This window comes from Kogia breviceps, chromosome 1 (assembly GCF_026419965.1).
Source record: "Kogia breviceps isolate mKogBre1 chromosome 1, mKogBre1 haplotype 1, whole genome shotgun sequence".
Classification (NCBI taxonomy): Eukaryota; Metazoa; Chordata; class Mammalia; order Artiodactyla; family Physeteridae; genus Kogia; species Kogia breviceps.
This window is the reverse complement of record NC_081310.1, coordinates 174,193,051-174,214,897: the sequence shown is the minus strand read 5'-3', so window position 1 is coordinate 174,214,897 and position 21,847 is coordinate 174,193,051. Positions and strand designations below refer to the sequence as shown.

The 21,847-nt window shown below is 44.2% G+C and overlaps 1 protein-coding gene across 2 annotated transcripts in view; it reads right to left on the bottom strand.

Annotated features, from left to right (window-relative positions):
• Positions 1-17,752: 17,752 nt before the first annotated feature.
• Positions 17,753-21,847, bottom strand: part of KIAA0319L (KIAA0319 like) — a 110,422-nt gene continuing 106,327 nt past the window's right edge. For both annotated transcript variants that reach the window (XM_067011716.1, XM_059046827.2), the window contains exon 21: positions 17,753-19,041. In XM_067011716.1, the coding sequence (XP_066867817.1) occupies positions 18,854-19,041 (188 nt within the window). In that variant the 3' untranslated portion in view covers positions 17,753-18,853. The remainder of the gene's footprint in view (positions 19,042-21,847) is intronic.

Below are 21,847 nucleotides of genomic sequence, written 5' to 3'. Positions count from 1 at the left end.
CCTCCTCTTCTAATTTCCTCTTTCCCATGCACCAGAATGTAAACATAGTCAGTGGTCATGGCAAACCAGTTTTGTCTGTGTGGGAAAGGGCAACGTATCTTAAGCACATTAATCTCATGGAGCAGCCACTTATCTCCTGAACTGCCTACTACCTCAGACCTTCACATAAAAAAGAAAGAAACCTTCCATCTTACTGAAGCCATTGTTATTTGGCTTCTACTAAAGTAGCCAAACCAGTATCCTAACTAATAGACCTACTATGCCCAGTATCATGCTACTGCTTAATACAAAACTGGAAGTTCTGATCCAGACTATAAGGAAAGAAAAAGAAACAGCTTATCAGTATTGGCAAGTGAGAAGTAAAACGCATTATTTTCAGATGTTCAGGAACATCTATTAAAAAACCAAGAGAGAGGGGCTTCCCTGGTGGCGCAGTGGTTGAGAAATCTGCCTGCTGATGCAGGGGATACGGGTTCGTGCCCCGGTCCGGGAAGATCCCACATGCTGCGTAGCGGCTGGGCCCGTGAGCCATGGCTGCTGAGCCTGTGTGTCCAGAGCCTGTACTCCACAATGGGAGAGGCCACAACAGTGAGAGGCCCGCGTACCACAAAAAACAAAACAAAACAAAACAAAACAAAAACGAGAAAATTCCCTGGCAGTCCAGTGGTTAGGACTCCATGCTTTCACTGCTGTGGGCCCGGGTTTGATCCCTGGTCAGGGAACTTAAGATCCCACAAGCCGTGCCACGGGGCCAAAAATAAAAAGCCAAAAGAAACAACATAGCATTAAAAATAAGTTTAAGGCTGCTAACTATAAGTTTATAAAAACTACAGGCATTTTCCACAAGAGCAGTAGCCAATTAGATAATGTAATTAAAAGGAAAAGATACTATTCATAGTAGCTATGCAAGCTATAAAGTATTTAGTGATTAATCATATCTGTCAATAAAGGATGACAAACAGATGACAAGCTCAGAGAAGATGCTTGTGTAAAACCACGAAAGGATTTATGCCTCGAATATAGAAAAAACTGCTGAATTGTAAAGAAAACTGAACAAAGAATGATAGTTCATAGATGAGGAACCCAAAAGGGTAACAAATATGTGATCATGGGATTTTATAAAAGAGCTGTCACTTTGCATCCTTAAGACCGGCCAAAATTAGAAAAATGGATAATGCCAAGTGGTGGTGGTGATGTAGGGACATAAAAACTCTTACATATTGCAAGAGTAAGTGTAGAACTGTGTATATCCATTCTGTAGAGCAATTTTAAACATCAAGTTAAAGAAGGTTGATAGTTTTTACTAAGAAATTTCCCCTTTCCTCTCATTAAATGATTAATGTTATTAAGTGATCTTTTTTGTGTGTGTGTCCATGTAATTTTTATCCTTATTCATTTGCCAAAATACCTTGATGGATTTTTATTATATTGAACCATCCCTGCATTCCTTGATGAAATACTAATTAATAGTGATTTTTAAATATATATATATATATATATATATATATACTATTGGATTAGATATATAATTTTTATCAAGGATATTACCTTCCTTTCCTAGTTTGCCATCAGTTTTTCTTTAAATTATAAATGTGTTAAACTTACCAAATGCTTTTTTTTTTTTTTTGGAGTTTTCTATATAGTTATCTTACTTTTCTGTCTTTGTTAAGGTTGTGAAGCACATTGAATGGTTCTTGCATCCCTTGGATACACCTTTGTTAAGTTTATATATATATATATATATATATATATATATATATATATATATATATATACTGTTAGATTTGGCTTGCTAATATCTTACTTAGTTTCTGTTTTGTTTTTACATCTATAATCAAAAGTAAAAAATTTTCTTCCCTTGAATTCTCATCTGATTTTGGAATCATTGTTAGAAAAAGTAGGCAAATTTTATTCTTTTTCCTTTTTGTGGAACAATTTATATAAAACTTATATTCCTGAAAGTGTAGTCAAACTATAAAACTTTTAATTCAGTTTATTTTTCAAAATTCCTCTAAGGGCATGTTGTTGCCATTTTGGTTTATGTAATGCTCATTGGTCTATTCAAGTTTTTGATGTCAATTTGGATTTTTTATGTTTCTCTATAATTTTCTCAGTTTCATCTGTATGTTCAGGTTTAGTAGCATATGGTTCATAATTCCTTCTTCCATTCTATATTTTTTGTTCTTCTGTTTTGTTTGGATTTTCTTTTTCCTGATCAGTCTTTTTTTTTCTTTTTTTCTTCTTTCTTTTTAAATTTTTATTGGAGTGTGGTTGATTTACAATGTTCTGTTAGCTTCTGCTGTACAGCAAAGTGAATCAGTTAAACATGTACATATATCCACTCTTTTTTAGATTCTTTCCCACATAGGTCATCACAGAGTATTGAGTAGAGTTCCCTGTACTATATGGTAGGTCCTTATTATTTATTTTATATATAGTAGTGTGTATATGTCAATCCCAATCTCCCAATTTATCCCCCCCCTTCCCCCCCCCCCCCAGTAACCGTAAGATTGTTTTCTACATCTGTGGGTCTCTTTCTGTTTTGTAAATAAGTTCATTTGTACCATTTTTTAAGGTTTCATAGATAAGCGATATCATATGGTATTTGTCTGACTTATTTTGCTCAGTATAACAATCTCCAGGTCCATCCGTGTTGCTGCAGATGGCATTTATTTCATTCTTTTTTATGGCGAGTAATGTTCCATTGTATATATGTACCACATCTTCTTTATCCATTCATCTGTTGGTGGATATCTAGGTTGCTTTCATGTCCTGGCTATTGTAAATAGTGCTGCAATGAACATTGGGGTGCACGTATCTTTTTGAATTATAGTTTTCTGTAGGTATATGCCCAGGAGTGGGATTGCTGGATCATATGTTAGCTCTATTTTTAGTTTTTTAAGGAACCTCCATACTTTTCTCCATAGTGGCTGTACCTATTTACATTCCCACCAACAGTGTAAAAGGGTTCCCTTTTCTTCACACCCTCTCCAGCATTTATCATTTGTAGATTATTTTATGATGCCCATTCTGACCAGTGTGAGGTGATACCACATGGTAGTTTTGATTTGCATTTCTCTAATAATTAGTGATGTTGAGCATCTTTTCATTTTTTTTTTTTTTTTTTTGTGGTACGCGGGCCTCTCACTGTTGTGGCCTCTCCCGTTGTGGAGCACAGGCTCCGGACGCGCAGGCTCAGCGGCCATGGCTCACGGGCCCAGCCGCTCCGCGGCATGTGGGATCCTCCCGGACCGGGGCGCAAACCCGTGTTCCCTGCATCGGCAGGCGGACTCTCAACCACTGCGCCACCAGGGAAGCCCTCATTTTCTTTTTAACCATCTGTATGTCTTCTTTGGAGAAATGTCTATTTAGATCTTCTGCCCATTTTTTGATTGGGTTGTTTGTCTTTTTGTTATTGAGCTGGATGAGCTCTTTGTATACTTTGGAGATTAATCCCTTGTCAGTAGCTTTATGGCAAATGTTTTCTCCGGTTTTGTGGGTTGTCTTTTTGTCTTGTTTATGGTTTCCTTTCCTGTGCAAAAGCTTTTACGTTTCATTAGGCCCCATTTGTTTATTTTTTTATTTTCATTACTCTAGGAGGTGGATCAAAAAAGATCTTGCTTTGATTTATGTCAGAGTGTTCTGCCTATGTTTGTTTGTTTGTTTTTTGTGGTACACGGGCCTCTCACTGTTGTGGCCTCTCCCGTTGCAGAGCACAGGCTCCGAACGTGCAGGCTCAGTGGCCATGGCTCACGGGCCCAGCCACTGTGCGGCATGTGGGATCTTCCCAGACCGGGGCACAAACCCGTGTCCCCTGCATCAGCAAGCGGACTCTCAACCACTGCACCACCAGGGAAGCCCTGCCTATGTTTTCCTCTAAGAGTTTTATAGTGTGCAGCTTTACATTTAGGTCTTTGACCCATTTTGTGTTTATTTCAGTGTATGGTGTTAGGGAGTATTCTAATTTCATTCTTTTACATGTAGCTGTCCAGTTTTCCCAGCACCACTTATTGAAGAGGCTGTCTTTTCTCCATTGTATATCCTTGCCTCCTTTGTCATGGATTAGTTGACCATAGGTATGTGGGTTTATCTCTGGACTTTCTATCCTGTTCCACTGATCTATATTTCTGATTTTGTGCCAGTATCATACTATTTTGATTACTGTAGCTTCGTAGTATAATCTGAAGTCGGAGCCTGATTCCTCCAGCTCTGTTTCTCAAAATTGCTTTGGCTATTCGGGGTCTTCTATGTTTCCATACAAATTGTAAAAGTTTTTCTAATTTTATGAAAAATGCTATTGGTAATTTGATAGCGGTTGCATTGAATCTGTAGATTGCTTTGTGTATTATAGTCATTTTGATAATATTGATTCTTCCAATCCAAGAACATGGTATATTGCTCCATCTGTCTGTGTCATCTTTGATTTCTTTCATCAGTGTTTTAGAGTTTTCTGAGTATAGGTGTTTTGCCTCCTGAGGTAGGTTTATTCCTAGGTATTTTAATCTTTTTGTTACGATGGTAAATAGGATTGTTTCCTTAATTTCTCTTTCTAATCTTTTGTCATTAGTATATAGGAATGCAGGAGATTTCTGTGCATTAATTTTGTATCCTGCAACTTTACCAAATTCATTGATGAGCTCCAGTAGTTTTCTGGTGGCATCTTTAGGATTTTCTATGTACAGTATCATGTCATCTGCAAACACTGACAGTTTTACTTCTTCTTTTCCAATTTGGATTCCTTTTATTTCTTTTTCTTCTCTGATTGCCATGGCTAGGGCTTCCAAAACTATGTTGAATAAGAGTGCTGAGAGGGGACATCCTTGTCTTGTTCCTGATCTTAGAGGAAATGCTTTCAGTTTTTCACCATTGATAATGGTTTGTCATATATGGCCTCTATTATGTTGAGGTAGGTTCCCTCTGTGCCCACTTTCTGGAGAATTTTGTCATAAATCAGTGTTGAATTTTGTCAGAAGCTTTTTCTGCATCTATTGAGATGATCATATGGTTTTTATTTTTTAATTTGTTAACATAGTGTATCAAATTGATTTATGTATATTAAAGAATGCTTGCATTCCTGGGATAAATCCCACTTGATTAGGGTGTATGATCTTTTAATGTGTTGTTGGATTCGTCTTGCTTGTATTTTGTTGAGTATTTTTGCGTTTATGTTCATCAGCTATATTGGCCTGTAACTTTCTTTTTTGTGGTATCTGTCTGGTTTTGGTATCCGGGTGATGGCCTCATAGAATGAACTTGGGAGTGTTTCTTCCTTTGCAATTTTTTGAAGAGTTTCAGAAGGATGGGTGTTAATTCTTCTCTAAATGTTTGATAGAATTCGCCTGTAAAGTCCATCTGGTCCTGGACTTTGGTTTGTTGGAAGTTTTCAAAATTAGTTTCAATTTCAGTACTCATTATGGGTCTGTTCATATTTTCTATTTCTTCCTGGTTCAGTCTTGGAAGATTGTACCTTTCTAAGAATTTGTCCATTTCTTCTAGGTTATTCATTATATTGGTATATAGTTGCTTATAGTAGTCTCTTATTATCCTTTATATTTCTGTGGTGTCAGTTATAACTTCTCCTTTTTCATTTTTGATTTTATTGATTTGAGCCCTCTCCCTTTTTTCTTGATGAGTCTGGCTGAAAGTTTATCAATTTTATTTATCTTTTTAAAGAACTAGCTTTTAGTTTCATTGATCTTTTCTATTATCTTCATCTCTAGTTCATTTATTTCTGCTCTGATCTTTATGATTTCTTTCCTTCTACTAACTTTGAGGCGTTTTTTCTTCTTTCTCTAGTTGCTTTAAGTGTAAGGTTAGGTTGCTTATTTGAGACATTTCTTGTTTCTTGAAGATTGTATTGCTATAAACTTCCCTCTTAGAACTGCTTTTGCTGCGTCCCATAGGTGTTTTGTGTTTTGTTTTTTTTTTTTAATATTTATTTGGCTGCTCTGGATCTTAGATGCAGCATGCAGGTTCTTTGTCGCTGTGTGTGGGATGTTCATTGCTGCATGCAGGATCTTTTTTCTTTCTTTTTTTTTTTTTTTAAGTTGTGGCATGCGGGATGTTTCAGTTGTGGCATGTGAGATCTTTGGTTGCAGCATTCAGGATCTAGTTCCCTGAGCAGGGATCGAACCCAGGCCCCCTGAGTTGGGAGTGCAGAGTGTTAAGCCACTGGACCCCCCGGGGAAGTCCCCCCACAGGTTTTTGATCGTGTTTTCATTGTCATTGTGTCTAGGTATTTTTTAATTTCCTCTTTGATTTCTTCAGTGATCCATTGGTTGTTTAATAACATATTGTTTAGTCTCCATGTGTTTGTATTTTTTACAGTTTTTTTTCCCTGTAATTTATTTCTAATCTCATAGCATTGTGGTTGGAAAAGATGCTTGATATGATTTCAGTTTTCTTAAATTTACCAAGGCTTGATTTGTGGCCCAATATGTGATGTATCCTGGAGAATGTTCCAGTGTGCATTTGAGAAGTGTATTCTCCTGCTTTCTGATGGAATGTTCTGTAAATATTAATTAAGTCCATCGGGTCTAATGTGTCATTTAAGGCCTGTGTTTCCTTATTGATTTTCTGTCCAGATGATCTGTCCATTGGTATAAGTGGGGTGTTAGAGTCCCCCACTATTATTGTGTTACTGTCAGTTACCCCTCTTATGGCTGTTAGCTTTTGACTTATATGTTGAGGTGCTCCTATGTTGGGTGCATATATATTTACAATTGTTATATCTTCTTGGATTGATCCCTTGATCATTATGTAGTGTCCTTCCTTGTCTCTGTAACAGTCTTTATTTTGATCTATTTTGTCTGAGTATTGCTACTCCAGCTTTCTTTTGGTTTCCATTTGCATGGAATACCTTTTTCCGTTCCCTCACTTTCAGTCTTTATGTGGGTCTCTTGTAGACAGCATATATATGGGTCTTGTTTTTGTATCTATTCAGCCAGTCTATGTCTTTTGGTTGGAGCAGTTAATCCATTTGCATTTAAGGTAATTATCAATATGTATGTTCCTATTGACATTTTCTTAATTGTTTTCAATTTGTTTTTGTAGATCTTTTTTCTTCCCTTCCTCTTTTGTTTCCTTTGTGATTTGAATGACTATCTTTGATGTTGTGTTTGGGTTGCTTTTTCTTTTGTGTGTGTGTATCTCTTGTAGTTTTTTGGTTTGCTGTTCCCATGAGGTTTTGATATAGCAGTCTATATACATAGAAGGTTGTTTTAAGTTGCTGGTCTCTTTCCTGCCTAGACAAGTTCCTTTAGCATTTGTTGTAAAGCTGGTTTGGCTGTGCTGAATTCTCTTAGCTTTTTGCTTGTCTGTAAAGCTTTTGATTTCTCCATTGAATCTGAATGAGAGCCTTGCTGGGTAGAGTATTCTTGGTTGTAGGTTTTTCCATTTCATCACTTTAAATATGTCATGCCACTCCCTTCTAGCCTGCAGAGTTTCTGCTGAAAAATCAGCTGATAACGTTTTGGGGATTCCCTTGTGTGTTATTTGTTGCTTTTTGATCACTCTTATCTATCTTAAAAATCTTTTTGAAGAACCATCATTTGGTTTTGTCAGTCTTCTCTTTTCTATCTCTGATTTTATTATTGTTTTTCCTCTCTTTTCTTGTTTTTTTCCCCTGTTGTTTATTCTTTTTTTCCATCATTTTTGCCCTCAATTGCTGGTTTTTTAAAAAAGAATTCATATTGGGTCTTTTAAATTTTTTATGCATTTATGTATATTAGTATGGAGTCATAGATTCCTATTTCATTTATTAGGTTATAATTTGATACTCATTTATTTTGATACTCAAATTGTCCTAGATTTAATCAATGGAAGCCCCTTCTGCCTGGCTTCTTCATCCTTCTGACATGTCCCCATTATTTTTTCAGCATTTAATTACTCAAAACCAGATGTTCCAGCATTATTTTGTACTTTCCCTTCCCCAGTCTTAGACTCAGCCATGAAGCCCTAATGCCTGAGCAATTGGTATGCTTGTTGCTACTAAGATAAAATTGTTCCTATGCCCTGTCAGTGGACAGACTCAATCAATCCATAAGCAAATATATACACATGTTTATATAACTATATACAACTCTACCATCTATCTGCCTATCTATCATCTATCTGTCTATCATATATCTGTGAGTTCATACCAGTTCTTCCAATTTGAGTTCAATACCTCGGGAGAAAGCCTTCTCCCTTTCCATGTTCATAAATCCTTTCTTAAACACTGAGAAATCTGTCTCCCATTATCCTCAATATATATATTTATTTTCTCAATCAGTTAATGTATTTGCACAACGTAATCAGTCTCCTATTCCAGTCACCCACTGTCTCACTTGCCCTGTTGCTGGGCTGCTTCACTGTGGCCCCCTTCACCAGTGGGCTTCCATGGACTCCAGGCCCACCAGTTACTCCCTTTACATGCACTTACTTCCTCAAACACTAATGTTCATTCAGGGAGGGAAGTGAAGATGGAAAAGAAGGGGTGAGTCTGTCTTCAGTTAAGTTTAAGATGTTTACTTTCATTTTAACCACTTCTATTAAACCATATTTCTGCTGTTATTTCACAATTTCTACTTAGTGTACTTTATTCCCCCCTGCTTTCCACTGGGTAGCAATGGAAAATTTTCTTCTACCTGTTTAAAAGTAATACATTCTACTTTTTTATTGATATTAATACTAAACATGCTTGTGTACCCCTATTGGTTTCTTTAACTGTCATCTAAATCTTCTTCCTAGTAAGATTTTGGTCTTCCCAACACTACCATGTTGATATTTTTTAGAATTTTGGTTCTGGATTGTTAATATACTTCATTGTTTTCCTTTCCTTCCCCTTCCTCTCCTTCCCCCTTCCTCTTCTCCCCACTAACTCTCCTTTCCTTCTAGCTGTTTCAGACTACAGATCTTCCTCAACTTACGATGGTGTTATGTCCAAGTAAACCCATCATAAGTTGAAAATATTGTAAGTTAAAAATGTGTTTAACGGGACTTCCCTGGTGGCGCAGTGGTTAGGAATCCACCTGCCAATGCAGGGGACACGGGTTCGAGCCCTGGTCTGGGAAGATCCTACATGTCACGGAGCAACTAAGCCTGTGCACCACAACTACTGAGCCTGCACTCTAGAGCCTGTGAGCCACAACTACTGAGCCTGTGTGCCACAACTACTGAGCCTGCACTCTAGAGCCTGTGTGCCACAACTACTGAAGCCTAAGCACCTAGAGCCCGTGCTCTGCAACAAGAGAAGCCACCACAATGAGAAGCCCGTGCATCACAACAAAGAGTAGTAGCCCCAGCTCACCTCAACTAGAGAAAGCCCGCGTGTAGCAATGAAGACCCAACGCAGCCAATAAATTAATTTTTTTTTTTTTTTTTTTTTTGCGGTAAGCGGGCCTCTCACTGTTGTGGCCTCTCCCGTTGCAGGGCACAGGCTCCGGACGCGCAGGCTCAGCGGCCATGGCTCACGGGCCCAGCCTCTCCGCGGCATGTGGGATCTTCCTGGACCGGGACACGAACCCGTGTCCCCCACATCGGTAGGCGGACTCTCAACCACTGCGCCACCAGGGAAGCCCTAAATTAATTTTTAAAAATGCATTTAACACACCTAACCTGAACATCATAGCTTAGCCTAGCCTACCTTAAAGGTGCCCAGAACACTTAAATTAGCCTGCATTAATTGGGCAATACCATCTTACACAAAGCCTATTCTATAATAGTGTTGAATATCTCATGTAATTTATTATTATTTTTAAATAAATTTATTTACTTAGTTTGGCTGAGTTGCGTCTTTGCTGCTATGTGCAGGCTTTCTCTAGTTGCAGCGAGCGGGGACCACTCCTCGTTGTGGTGCGTGGGCTTCTCATTGTGGTGGCCTCTCCCATTGCAGAGCACCCGCTCCAGCCGCGTGGGCCTCAATAGCTGTGGCACATGGGCTCAGCAGTTATGGCTCGCAGGCTCCAGAGCGCAGGCTCAGCAGTTGTCGCGCACGAGCCTAGTTGCTCTGCGGCACGCAGGATCCTCCCGGACCAGGGCTCGAACCTGCGTCCCCCTCACTGGCAGGTGGACTCCCAACCACTGCAGCACCAGGGAAGCCCTCATGTAATTTATTGAATATTGTACTGAAAGTGAAAAACAGATGGGTTGTATGGATACAAAATAGTTGTGTTGGTTTTTTACCTTTGTGATCGTGTGGCTGGCGACTGGGAGCTGTGGCAGCTGCCACTGCCCAGCGTCATGAGAAGGTGTCCTACCACATATTGCTAGGTCAGGAAACAATTAAAATTCAAAATTCAAAAGATGGTTTCTACTGAATCTGTATCACTTTCACACCATCATGAAGCTGAAAAATCTTAAACCATCATAAGTTGGGGACCATCTGTACAAACTTTGCCAAAGTATTTATTTGCTCACCCTTACTTCCTATATGTCTTCCCATGTCTAAATTTATTTTCATATTTAACCACTTCTATATTTTAGGTGGATCTATTGTGAAAAAATTCTGAAGGTTTGTATCCCTGAGAATATTTTTTATTCTACTTTCATGTTTAAATGGGTTTGATATAAATTTTGAGTTCAAAATTCTTTTCCTTCAATATTTTGGAAACGTGATTCCTTTGTCTTCTTTCATCTAAGGATACTGTTAGGAAACCTGATGTCAATCTGATTCTTGCTCCTTTGTAATTGATCTGTTATTTCTCTCTGGGAGCTTTCAGAATTTTTCATTTTCTTAGGTGGTCTTAAATCTCTTACTACAGTGTTTCTGGCTGTACGTTTTCCTTAATCATCCATGAGTTCCTTCTTCTTTAATTCTGATCAACCTATTCTCATTATTTCTTCAAATATTTCCTCCTTATTTTTTTCTCTTGTCTTCTTGGACTCCCATTTATTCAGATTTTGGCACTTCTGCTGGACTGCTCTGTGTGTGTGTGTGTATGTGTGTGTCTCTTCTGACCATTTCCTGCTTCCTTTTGGTAAAGGACCTTGAGATGATGCTCCAACTAATTGGTTTTGACCTGTATCTGTCCCTCTATCCCATTCATTATATTGTTCATACTTAATATTTTCACTTGGTTCTTGTTCCTGCTTCATATTGCTAATATTTTCCTGTATTTTTATTTTGCTTTATTTTCAATTCTTGGTTAGAGAGTATATGTTTACTTTGCTGTCTTTGGGGGCCAGGGGTTGTATTCTGGTTATTCTGGCCTGTGAGCTCATGTCCCTCCAGAGCATTAGCTCTTCTATCTGGTAGTATTTATTGGTGAAAGGTCAAGGCCATGCTCTGTGCTGTCCCTTTCAATTAAGAAGGGGAAGGTAATGACCTCTGGGTACCTCACAGTCACTGTCAACTACTCTACCAGTAACTGCTCAAAGATTTACTTTCAGAGCCTTAGGAAGAAACAGCAGTTCCTAATTGTCATCTGCCAGTCCTGGGGCTTTGGAGGGGGGAAAGGTTTTAATTTACCAAGAGCAGCTGCCTAGCCCACCCCCTCTTTTCACCCCAGCAGAGCTTTTGGGCTGACTCGGTAGTGTCCCTCTGACACCAGTGACTTGGCTGTGTGTCTCATGTTCAGCAAGAGTAAACAACTCACTGATGTCCTACCTGCCCTTACAGTTTCTGATGACCTTCAGTGTCCTAAGGGTTCTTAACAGGATTGGGGGAGATTTCTTGTCTGTTTGGTTTTTGGTGGTGGTTCCTCAGATTTATGCTATTTCCTGAGGTGTATTGTTTTCCTACAGTTAATTTTTGAGGAAGGGAGCCAGTAGCCTATGCTACTTCATTGTCTTAATAGGAACCAAAACCCCCAGTATATCTTTGCTGTCCTTTTATTTTCAATCTCTGTATGCTATATTTTAGCTGTCTCTTGTGAATATAGTTTTACAGGTATATCCCATCTGTTAACTTCTGCTTGGAGGTGGTAGTGGTGGTGGTTTTAATATCCAATCTGACAACTTCTGCCTATTAAGTGATCAAATTTTGTGTGTGTGTGTGGTACATGGGCCTCTCACTGTTGTGGCCTCTCTGGTTGCAGAGCACAGGCTCCGGACGCTCAGGCTCAGCGGCCATGGCTCACGGGCCCAGCCGCTCCGCAGCATGTGGGATCTTCCCGGACCGGGGCGTGAACCCGTGTCCCCTGCATCAGCAGGCAGATTCTCAACCACCGCGCCACCAGGGAAGCCCAGTGATCAAATTTTTAATGCTGCAGTTTTACCTCTATTTCTGCTTTCCATTTGTTTAATTGAAGTATTTTAATTTTTTCTTTCCTCTTCTGGTTTAGATATTCTAGTTCTGAATTTTGAGTGGCTTACTCAGTATTTATAACATGAACACCTGACTTAAACTCTAAAGTTAATCAGCATTTTTACTGTCCTTCTATGAAAGGACCTTAGATTACTTTCATTTCAATTACCACCCTACCTCTATCTTAAATGGCATTCATTGTTTAGTATTTTAATTCCGTCTTTTTATTCTCCCCCCCAAGTAGCATTACCTGGGAGCTCATTCGGCCAGGTTCCCTTGGAGTGTCAGCTCAGCTCAGCGGTGACCAGATCCTCTTCCCTCTTCAGCTCACGTGTCTTTGAGAAGCCACCTCTTCTGCATCCCTGGCTTGGTCAGTCTGTACTAGGCTCCGTGTTCATCCTAGGCACACTTTCAAGTGCATGCCAGCCACCGTAAGATGACATGGGCACTTTAGGAATGCTGAAGTTGACACTGCTTTTCCAAATAAGAATATGGCATTTGGGGGCTTCCCTGGTGGCACAGTGGTTAAGAATCCACCTGCCAATGCAGGGGACACGGGTTTGAGCCCCGGTCCGAGAAGATCCCACATGCTGTGGAGCAACTAAGCCCGTGTGCCACAACTACTGAGCCCGTGTGCCACAACTACCGAAGCCTGTGTGTGGAGCCCGTGCTCCAGAACAAGAGAAGCCACTGCAATGAGAAGCCCATGCACCGCAACGAAGAGTAGTTCCTGCTCATCTCAACTAAAGAAAGCCCGCAGGCGGCAACGAAGACCCAACACAGCCAAAAGTAAATAAATATTTTTTAAAAAGAGAATATGGCATTCAATAGATCCAAAGAGTACCATGTTTAAAAGCGCTTCATGCTTTTGATAGAGATAGCTTGGGATTTTTGAGCAAAGGTAGGGATAGAGTGGTGTCTGTGGTTTCTCCAGAGCTGCCTGTTGTTGGCATTAATCACTGATGAGCATGTGCAGATTATGGGCAGCATGACAGGAACCCTCTTTGTCTGAGGCACAGGTGTTTTGTCTCCATGTAACCCATCAGAATCAGAAGAGTGTTATAAAACACAAGATGGCTCCACAGCTTCATGAACTTGTAAGCAAGTAGGAGAAAGGAGGTTGAGTGCTGTATAGAGTGTAGAGGCACATGAGTCACTGTAGCCCCAGATGTAGCCCTGGGTTTTAGAGGAGAGAGATTCTAGGCTGCTAGGAGGCAGACTACTTGAATCTAGTCTACTTGAAGGCTGGAGGGCATTGCCTGGGGGAAAGCTTAAACTGCTCTAAGGGGATGGCACTTTATCTGCTTCAATTTATTTAGCCAACTAATAAATGCCAAGGAAAAGCATGTGACTCAGATATTCCCATGATTCAATTCCCCATTTGGGGCTCTACAGTTCAAACTGGGAGCCCAGGTTTGACTTCAAGTGTATATTGACATTGTTTTTCTTAAGGGCACTGGACTCCTGCAGAGATTCAGGGTGTGTGTGGTTACCTGCAGATTACAAAGATAATGACTTTCTTCCACGTAGCCATATTTCCAGTTGAATACTAAAATCCTGTAGTCATTTACAGCACAAAGTTTGAATTAAACACTTTTTGCAATGGATTTGTCCTGGCTCTTCCTTTAAGCTTTTTAAATTTTATTATCATTTTTTAATCATAGAAATGGGTGTTTGAAAATCTTCAGTTTTCTGGGCTACAAGATATAGTAACAATTGAGATACCTCCTGTCAACAGATTGGAAGTCCCCCCCGCCCCCACAGATCTAGTTTAAGTTTCAGATTGCTGCTGATTATTCCTCTCCAAGCCCTCAAATTCCCAAACCACACACTACAGGTAATCATACCCCGAGGATCCCTAAGCATGTTGCCCTTATCCTAAGGGAGGATCTGAGTTATTACTGTCTGCTCTTCAGAAAACAAAGAGCATGTGACGTAGAACTGTATGGCCAAGACTGTGGTATGCCTTAGTTCTCCAGCCGCCCCTCCTGCAGCCCACGTGGCTGTCACAGAGCCCTGGGCTGAGGCATCTTTGTCAACCCTGCTAGCTTACTTGGGCCCAGGGAGGCCTGTCAAAGGAGAGCCTGGGCCCACAATCTTAACACCAGCCATTCGTTTTTTTGTTTCTTGGCCGCGCCGCACAGCATGTGGGATCTTAGTTCCCTGACCAGGGATCGAACCCATGCCCCTTGCGTTGGGAGTGCAGAGTCTTAACCACTGGACAGCCAGGGAAGCCCCCTACTTTTTTTAAAAAAAGTGCATTGGCTAGTACGATAAAGTTCATTTCTCTCATCACAATCCAACGGCCATTCTGGTAGAGCAGCTCTCTCTAGATGGTGGTTTAGGAACCGGGCTCCCTCCACCATGCATGTCTCTCCCATGGCCTCAGAGTCCCCCGAGAGCTCCTCCACATCTGGCCAGCAAATGGAGGAGGGAGGCGTCACACAGAAGTTTCTAATGGGTCAGGGCTGAAGATGGAACACCTCTCTTCTGACCATGTTGTGCAGAAGGCTGGAGATGAAGTGAGTTGTGTGTCCCGGAAAAGGACTCTGGTTTGGCAAGCAGCTGATCTCGGCCACACCCAGCTTCAGGGGCTTCTCCCTGAGATGGTTAAGAGGAACTGGGTGTCTGGGTACTTTCCCTCTTTGTCTCCAAATCCAGCTGGTCTGCAAGTCTTTTGGAGCTGAGCTGCTAAGGGCCATTTCCCCCCTTGTCAAGGGTATGGTATGGGTGCACAAATATTCTGAGGAATTAATATAAGATCAATTAAATCACAACCTATGGGGTGTGGGTTCCAGGCATCAGTATGTTTTAAACGTTGCACAGGTGATTTTAATGTGCAGTCAGTGTGAGATGTCGATACATAGGAACGTGATTAGTTAGAAGTGGGGACGGGGACCTAGAGTGTAGCTCAGAAGGTGAGACTAGGGCACAGCAATAACCTGCCAGCCAGCGTTTTGTATCTGTACTGAGAACTGGACAGAAGGCTGGCCTGCCCATGAAAGGTAACTTTAGTTTTCTTCCTTGTGACCAAAAAAGCCTGATCATCAATACCCTCCAATGTCAAACCCCAGCAACTCAGAGAGGCCCCCAGGGTGGGGGAGTTTAACTGTTCAGCAGCACTTGGGCACAGAGGCACACATCCCACCTGGGCCTTTGTGGGGAGGCCCGAGAGTGGACAGCCCCAGCCCTGGCACTGGAAATCCTGGATATTAAGTAGGCACCACCAGCACCAACCACAAACTGGAGGGTTACGTAGGTGAAAGGGGTCATAATGGTGGCCTGGGGTTTTTTGGTTTAAATTTTTTATTTATTTGTTTTGGCTGCGTTGGGCCTTCATCGCTGCGTGTGGGCTTTCTCTAGTTGTGGCAAGTGGGGGCTACTCTTCATTGCGGCGTGTGGGCTTCTCGTTGCGGTGGCTTCTCTTGTTGCGGAGCATGGGCTCTAGGCACGAGGGCTTCTCTTGTTGTGGAGCACGGGCTCTAGGCGCACAGGCTCAGTAGTTATGGCGCACGGGCTTAGTTGCTCCGCGGCATGTGGGATCTTCCCGGACCAGGGCTCGATCCCGTGTCCCTCGCATTGACAGGTGGATTCCTAACCACTGCGCCACCAGGGAAGCCCGGTGGCCTGGGTTTGACCAGAGACTAAACAGGGGCCTTTAAACCTCAACACAAATTCCACAAAGGAGTCAAGGGCCTGATCCATGCTCCTCAAACCCTCCTTCCCAGGGGTTCATGGCTCCTGACTGCACGCACCTTCTCTCCTTACCTGTTTGTCTTCGGAGAACAACTCTCAGTGTGTGTGACCACCGGTGCCGGTTCCTTTCACTGATCAGACAGGCCAAAGGGAAGCTGGAAGAACAAGATTCAGAGTCTCCCCCACCTTTGCTCCCTCAGAAGGAAGGCCAGTGCTGCAGCCTTCAAGCCCGAGGGGTTTTCTTTGAGTGTTGCTTCCTGGTGACTAAGTCTCTCCACACATAGTACCTGTGGGCTTCAAGAAATGTGAGGATGCCCTCTATTGGCCTTCCCTCTGGCCATTCTAGAAGATGGAGGCCTTTGAGGGTGGAAGAGTGTTTAGCTAAGTTTGGTCAAGGCAGGGGCTCCCAGGCTCCTGAAATTCAGGATTATTTCAGAAGGGTTCCTTTGGGGTGACAGGGTTATATGGAAGTAGCCTAGCTCTCCCTAAGCAAGTCCAAGGATTTCTGGCTCTTTCATGAGTCAGGAAAAAATAGGGACATGGCAGTCTTCTTGATGCAGGACCCCAAGCCAGGAAAGCAGCACTGGTTTCTGGGTTTGTCCCTTTTTTGATGGGAGGAGTAAGGGATGAAAAATTATTTTATTCATCTCTGAGACTGAGATAAAAATATATCCTTCAATGAGCTGTGGCTGAGATAAGATACAAGAATGAGGCCCAAAGAACACAGAAAAAAACCTACAAAGCCAGTAAGTTATCAAGTCCTGGAGCTCCTTCATGGATCCTCCAAAGTTCTTCCAATACACCAACCTCACTAAGTCCTGATCGCCTGCCCACCAGCTGCTCTTGGGCAGTCTGGCCTGCACACCTGAGAAAACACGCACCCCTGGCCGACAGCGCGCCCCGGGCAGATTCAAACTCCCACTCCTCTGAGCTTCCTTCACCCTCACTCAGGACGGGTCAGCTGCTGCCTCCTATTCATGACACACTGAATGTGCACTTCTAGACCAGCGGTTCTCAAAGTGCGGTCCCCAGACCTGCAGAAGAGCATCTCTTGGAACTTATCAGAAAAGCAAATTCTCATGTTTCATCCCAGTCCTACTCAATCAGAAACACAGTGGTGGGGCCCAGCAACCCATTTCTAAAGGTGATTTTGATCCAGACCATGCACAGGCTCTGCTGGGCCTGAGTTCTAATTCTGTCATTTACGGTGTGCGGACCGAGTTACTTCTTATATGCCTCGTTTCTGTTCCTGTAGAAACAGAACCAATACCGCCCACCCTCAGCTAGTTTTTGTGCACAGGGCCTTGGGGAAAGAATGAGTTCCATGGTCCTTCTCTCCCCTCCCTTTCCTGGGAGTCCAAGACCGAACAGCAGCCCTGCTTCTATCCCACAAGTTCAACAAGCTGTTCCTCCAACGCTGCACAGTGTTCTGGGTGCACAGGGCCAAGCGCTACTGCTTTGGAAACCCAAAAGAGAAGGGGCAGGGCCCCTCACACGCTGTATCCCCAGCTTGTCCATGGGGTAAGGGTAGAGGTGAGAGGGGCTGGTGGTGTTTGTGTGTGCCTGCATCAATTTTGTGTTCAAAAAAGGTTGAAGGAAGGACAGAAAACTCGCCTCCCTAAAAGCCACAAGGAGCAGCTGGCCAGCAGGGGCCAGGGCAGTGACTCCTCCATCAGCAGCCCCTGACGTAGGGTCCCAGCACCACACATGCTGATGCCAGGCCCATGACTTCCCTGCCAGAGGCCATAATATCACAGGGACATACAGGTGCCTGGACCCGTGGTACAGGCCAGCAATGGAGCACAAAGCAGCACACCCAGCAGGCACACATACAATTAAATAGCATGTTTAATCATCTCACAACAGACTGTAGTGCAGTAGTATAAACTGTAAGTTTCTTTTTAAAAAGCCACTCCCCCAAAGCTCCCATTCCTCAACACCCAGAAACCATGGCTGAGGAACCAGTGACAGGGCTGGAGGGATTCAGGAAGTCTCTGTTCCATGAAGCTGAAAGTCTTTCCAGGTCAAGGTTGCCTTATGAGTAGCCAAAGGCCCTAGGAGGAGTTGATGCACACACACTCACTCTCACACACACACACACACACACACGCGCGCACGCGCGCAAGGGACACAGAGAGAAGACACTTGGACAGACGGACACAGAAGAGACTGCTGTGGGGCAGTCCCACACGTGCACTCTCAAGCCATAACATTCCAGTCTGTCTGTGGCTATCACCTTTGCACACAGGGAGTGGTGGCCTGATCCCTGAAGCAGCCAGGGTGGTCAGGAGGAAGAGGGGTGGCAGTCTGTGTCCAGCCTGGCTACTCTGACACAACAGCCCAGCAGCCAGAGGGGCCCCTCTGCATTCCTGAAACAGCCAGCCCTCCCCTAGCCCAGCAGCAGTGGTAAGGAGGGGGCGCCACTTCCTCTGAGCCTAGCGAGAGGGCGCACTCCGTCCCAAAGACAAGAACAAAGAACGTGCCTGCAGGCAGGCTTTTGGAGCCAGGGGGCTGGCGGTGCTTGGTCCTGTACCCAGGGGTGGAGGACACAGCCAGGCCTCGCTGTGCAGATGCCCCGGAAGCAGCAACCCTGCCAACAAAGAGCTGGAGAGGAGGCCAGGAGCTGGCAGTGTCCAACCTCGGAACAGAGGAGGGGTTCCAAAAAAGGAGGCCCTGAGGTGAGGACATTTTGTGGGACCTACCAGATGGGTTTAAAGAGAAAACCTCTTCATTCACAGCTTCATTCAGGGGTTCCCGGAGAATGTCTCTGGATTCAAGTACCAGCAGCTCTAGTTGAGGGTATTAGGGTGGAGTGACCAGCAGACGTTGGGAGAACAGCTGCCCTCAGACATGGGAGGTATGAGAACCAGCCTGGCAATGCTCTGCACCCTAGCACTGCCAACCCCTAACCTGAGGAGACAGAGCAGGTGGCTACAAGATCTCCTCCCGCGGGCTCCTGGCCTTAAGCGGGGTCTGCCCGTTGGGCACGGAGCCGTTCTGCCCATGCAGGAGTTTGCCCTTCTCTCGGTCTGGCCATGTGAAGATGGCGTCGTCACTGTCCAGCTCCGACTCCGAGTGCACCAGGCTGCTGCTCAGCATTGGGCCTTTATGTTTGACACCTGCAAGGGAGTCCAGGAACCCAGCGTCAGAAGCACAAATCTTCTCTTCCTTGAGCCATACCCTGCACCCTCCTCCCAGCCTCAAGAGGAGCAGAGGGGACAGGGACAGTTGTGGTCCCCTCTCCTGAAAAGGAGGCTGCTTCCCAAGCCCTCCCAGCCCTGGCTAGATGGAACAGTCCATCAGGGAAGCCTCAGAGAGCGACTGATCAGGTTCCAATGGGGATTCTTTATTTTCAGCATCTATTAGCTCTGGTTGGTGCCACCCAATGACATTCTCTTTTCTCTCTCTTTTAAATGTAGAATGTTTTATCTCCCTTTATGCAGAGGGTGGGGTTCTGTGGGGGGCAGGAAATACAAGGAACAAGAACTTAGGCTCTAGAGAATGAGCTTTGTCACTGTACCCTGGCTCAGTATGGATGTAAAGTGCCTGCCAGAGGTGCTGACACTGAGTGAGGACACAATTTCATTCGACGAAGACGTTTACTCTGGCTTCGCTGAGAGGGTACAAGGGGTGGGAGAGCAGGCATGTGGCCCGGAGAGGCCTCTGCTGCAGAGCCTGACTGCAGCGGGGACTGTCCCAAGCCGTCAGCTGGTCAGAACACACAAACGAGGACCCATAAGAAGCACCTGAGGTCAGAAAAGATGCCTGAGATTTTTTTTTAAAAAAAATTTATTTATTTTTGGCTGTGCTGGGTCTTCGTTGCTGTGTACAGGCCTTCTCTAGTTGGAGTGAGGAGGGGCTTCTCTTGTTGCGGAGCATGGGCTCTAGGCGCGCAGGCTTCAGTAGTTGTGGCTCACGGGCTCAGTAGTTGTGGCACACGGGCTTAGTTGCTCTGTGGCATGTGGGATCTTCCTGGACCAGGGCTCGAACCCGTGTCCCCTGCACTGGCAGGCGGATTCTTACCCACTGCGCCACCAGGGAAGTCCCAAGATGCCTGAGATTCTATAAGTCACTGTAGTTACTTTCACTACTCATCCTTATCGCTGCAGAGGCCAGACCATACCACGAGGTCTGGTAATAGCTTTAGGGCAGATCCCATCCAACAGCAAGATGGCTGCCCTCTGGCTGGTACAAATACTACTCCAGAGTAAGCAAAAGGTAGGCTGAGACAGCAGAACTAGAAGTGGGAATTGCCAACATCAAGAACCCAGCTTGGCAGAGTTCTGGCTGGGTCTGGCACTGCCCACCCCCAGGACCTAACCTACCTCCTTTCTTAAAAAGGGGACCAGGGCTTCCCTGGTGGCGCAGTGGTTAAGAATCCTCCTGCCAATGCAGGGGACTCGGGTTCGAGCCCTGATCTGGGGAGATCCCACAAGCCGCAGAGCAACTGAGCCTGCGAGCCACAACTACGGAGCCTGCCCTCTAGAACCCCCGAGCCACAACTACTGAAGGCTGCGCGCCTAGAGCCCGTGCTCCGCAACAAAGAGTAGCCCTTGCTCACTGCAACCAGAGAAAAGCCTGCACGCAGCAACGAAGACCCAACACAGCCCTAAATAAATAAATAAATAAAATAAAAATAAATAAATTTTTTAAAAAAAGGTGACCAGTCAGGTGAGCTGTGTTTGAACCCTCATCCTCCAACAATCCCTCTCCCTCCCCCTGGTCCCATCCAGATCCCCAATAAACACTGAAAGAAGGTCCTGGGATGATTCTCAGGCATTCTGCCCTTTTCTGGCCAGACATGACTTCGGGCTGTGAACGATGAGGGCATCTAGACTCTGACTGCACCTGTCACTCGGGAACCACAGCCCCGCAGACCTTGCCCCTGTGCTGGTCGTCTGTGCGGTGTGCTCTGGGGCCCAGCTTGTCCATCGCAGGGGCACAGTTCTGGGACATGACTGTGGACGGCCACAACTCCCACTGATTCTCAGGACGGCGGAGCGGCAGGGCCAGAGAAGGACACCTGCTTCCCAGGCTTTTCCAGTGTGGGAGGGGACAGTGGCAACATAAGAAGCGTCAAGACCAGGGGAGCGTCAACGTTCTCAAAACCTCTGTTTGGCCCCTAGAGATGAAATACCCTTTGGGGGCTTTCTCCTCCGGCATCCAAGCACTTGAAGGTTCCCTTGTTCCTTAAAGCCCTTCTGGGCCATAGGTGTGGAGGACAGGAGCCTGAGAGGGGGGCGTGTTGCTGGCTCCAAAGTACACAGCACTCACCCGGGCCCTCCTACCTCTAGCTCCCGCTGTGCTTGAAGAACTGAGTGGGATTCATCCACTAAGCAATACAAGCTAGGAAGCTGGTTATATCAGTGGGTGCTGAACACATACATCTCCTCCGACTCGGCGATCCCGTTCCCGGGTCTACACCTAACAGAAATCCATACACGTGTCCACCAAAGGACATGGGAAAGAACGTTTACAGCAGCACTCCCCATCACAGCCCCAAATGGAAAGAATTCAACTGCCCATCAACAGTATACCTGACAAATAAATATATTCCTACAAAGGAAATCACACGGCGACGGGAATGAACAAACTATCGCTCTACCTAACAACATGGATGGATGTCCTAAATGTAATGTTGAGGGACAGGCGCCGAGCCCAATGATTCCAGTTACATAAACGACTCCAAGATGTTAGAAGTAAATTGTGGGGAGGCAGGCAGTGACTGGAAGGAAGCACAAAGGGGGCGCTTCTGGGGGGCTGATTACATGGGTACATTCACTTATGAAACGTGCTTATGATTTTCTGTACACATTAGACTGAATCACAGAAAACTGCCATTTTTATAGGTCAAAAGTCAATCATCAGTAATCTTATATGGTTCAATCTAATAGACTTCAACAGAAAGTCTTGAAGAAAAGTCAA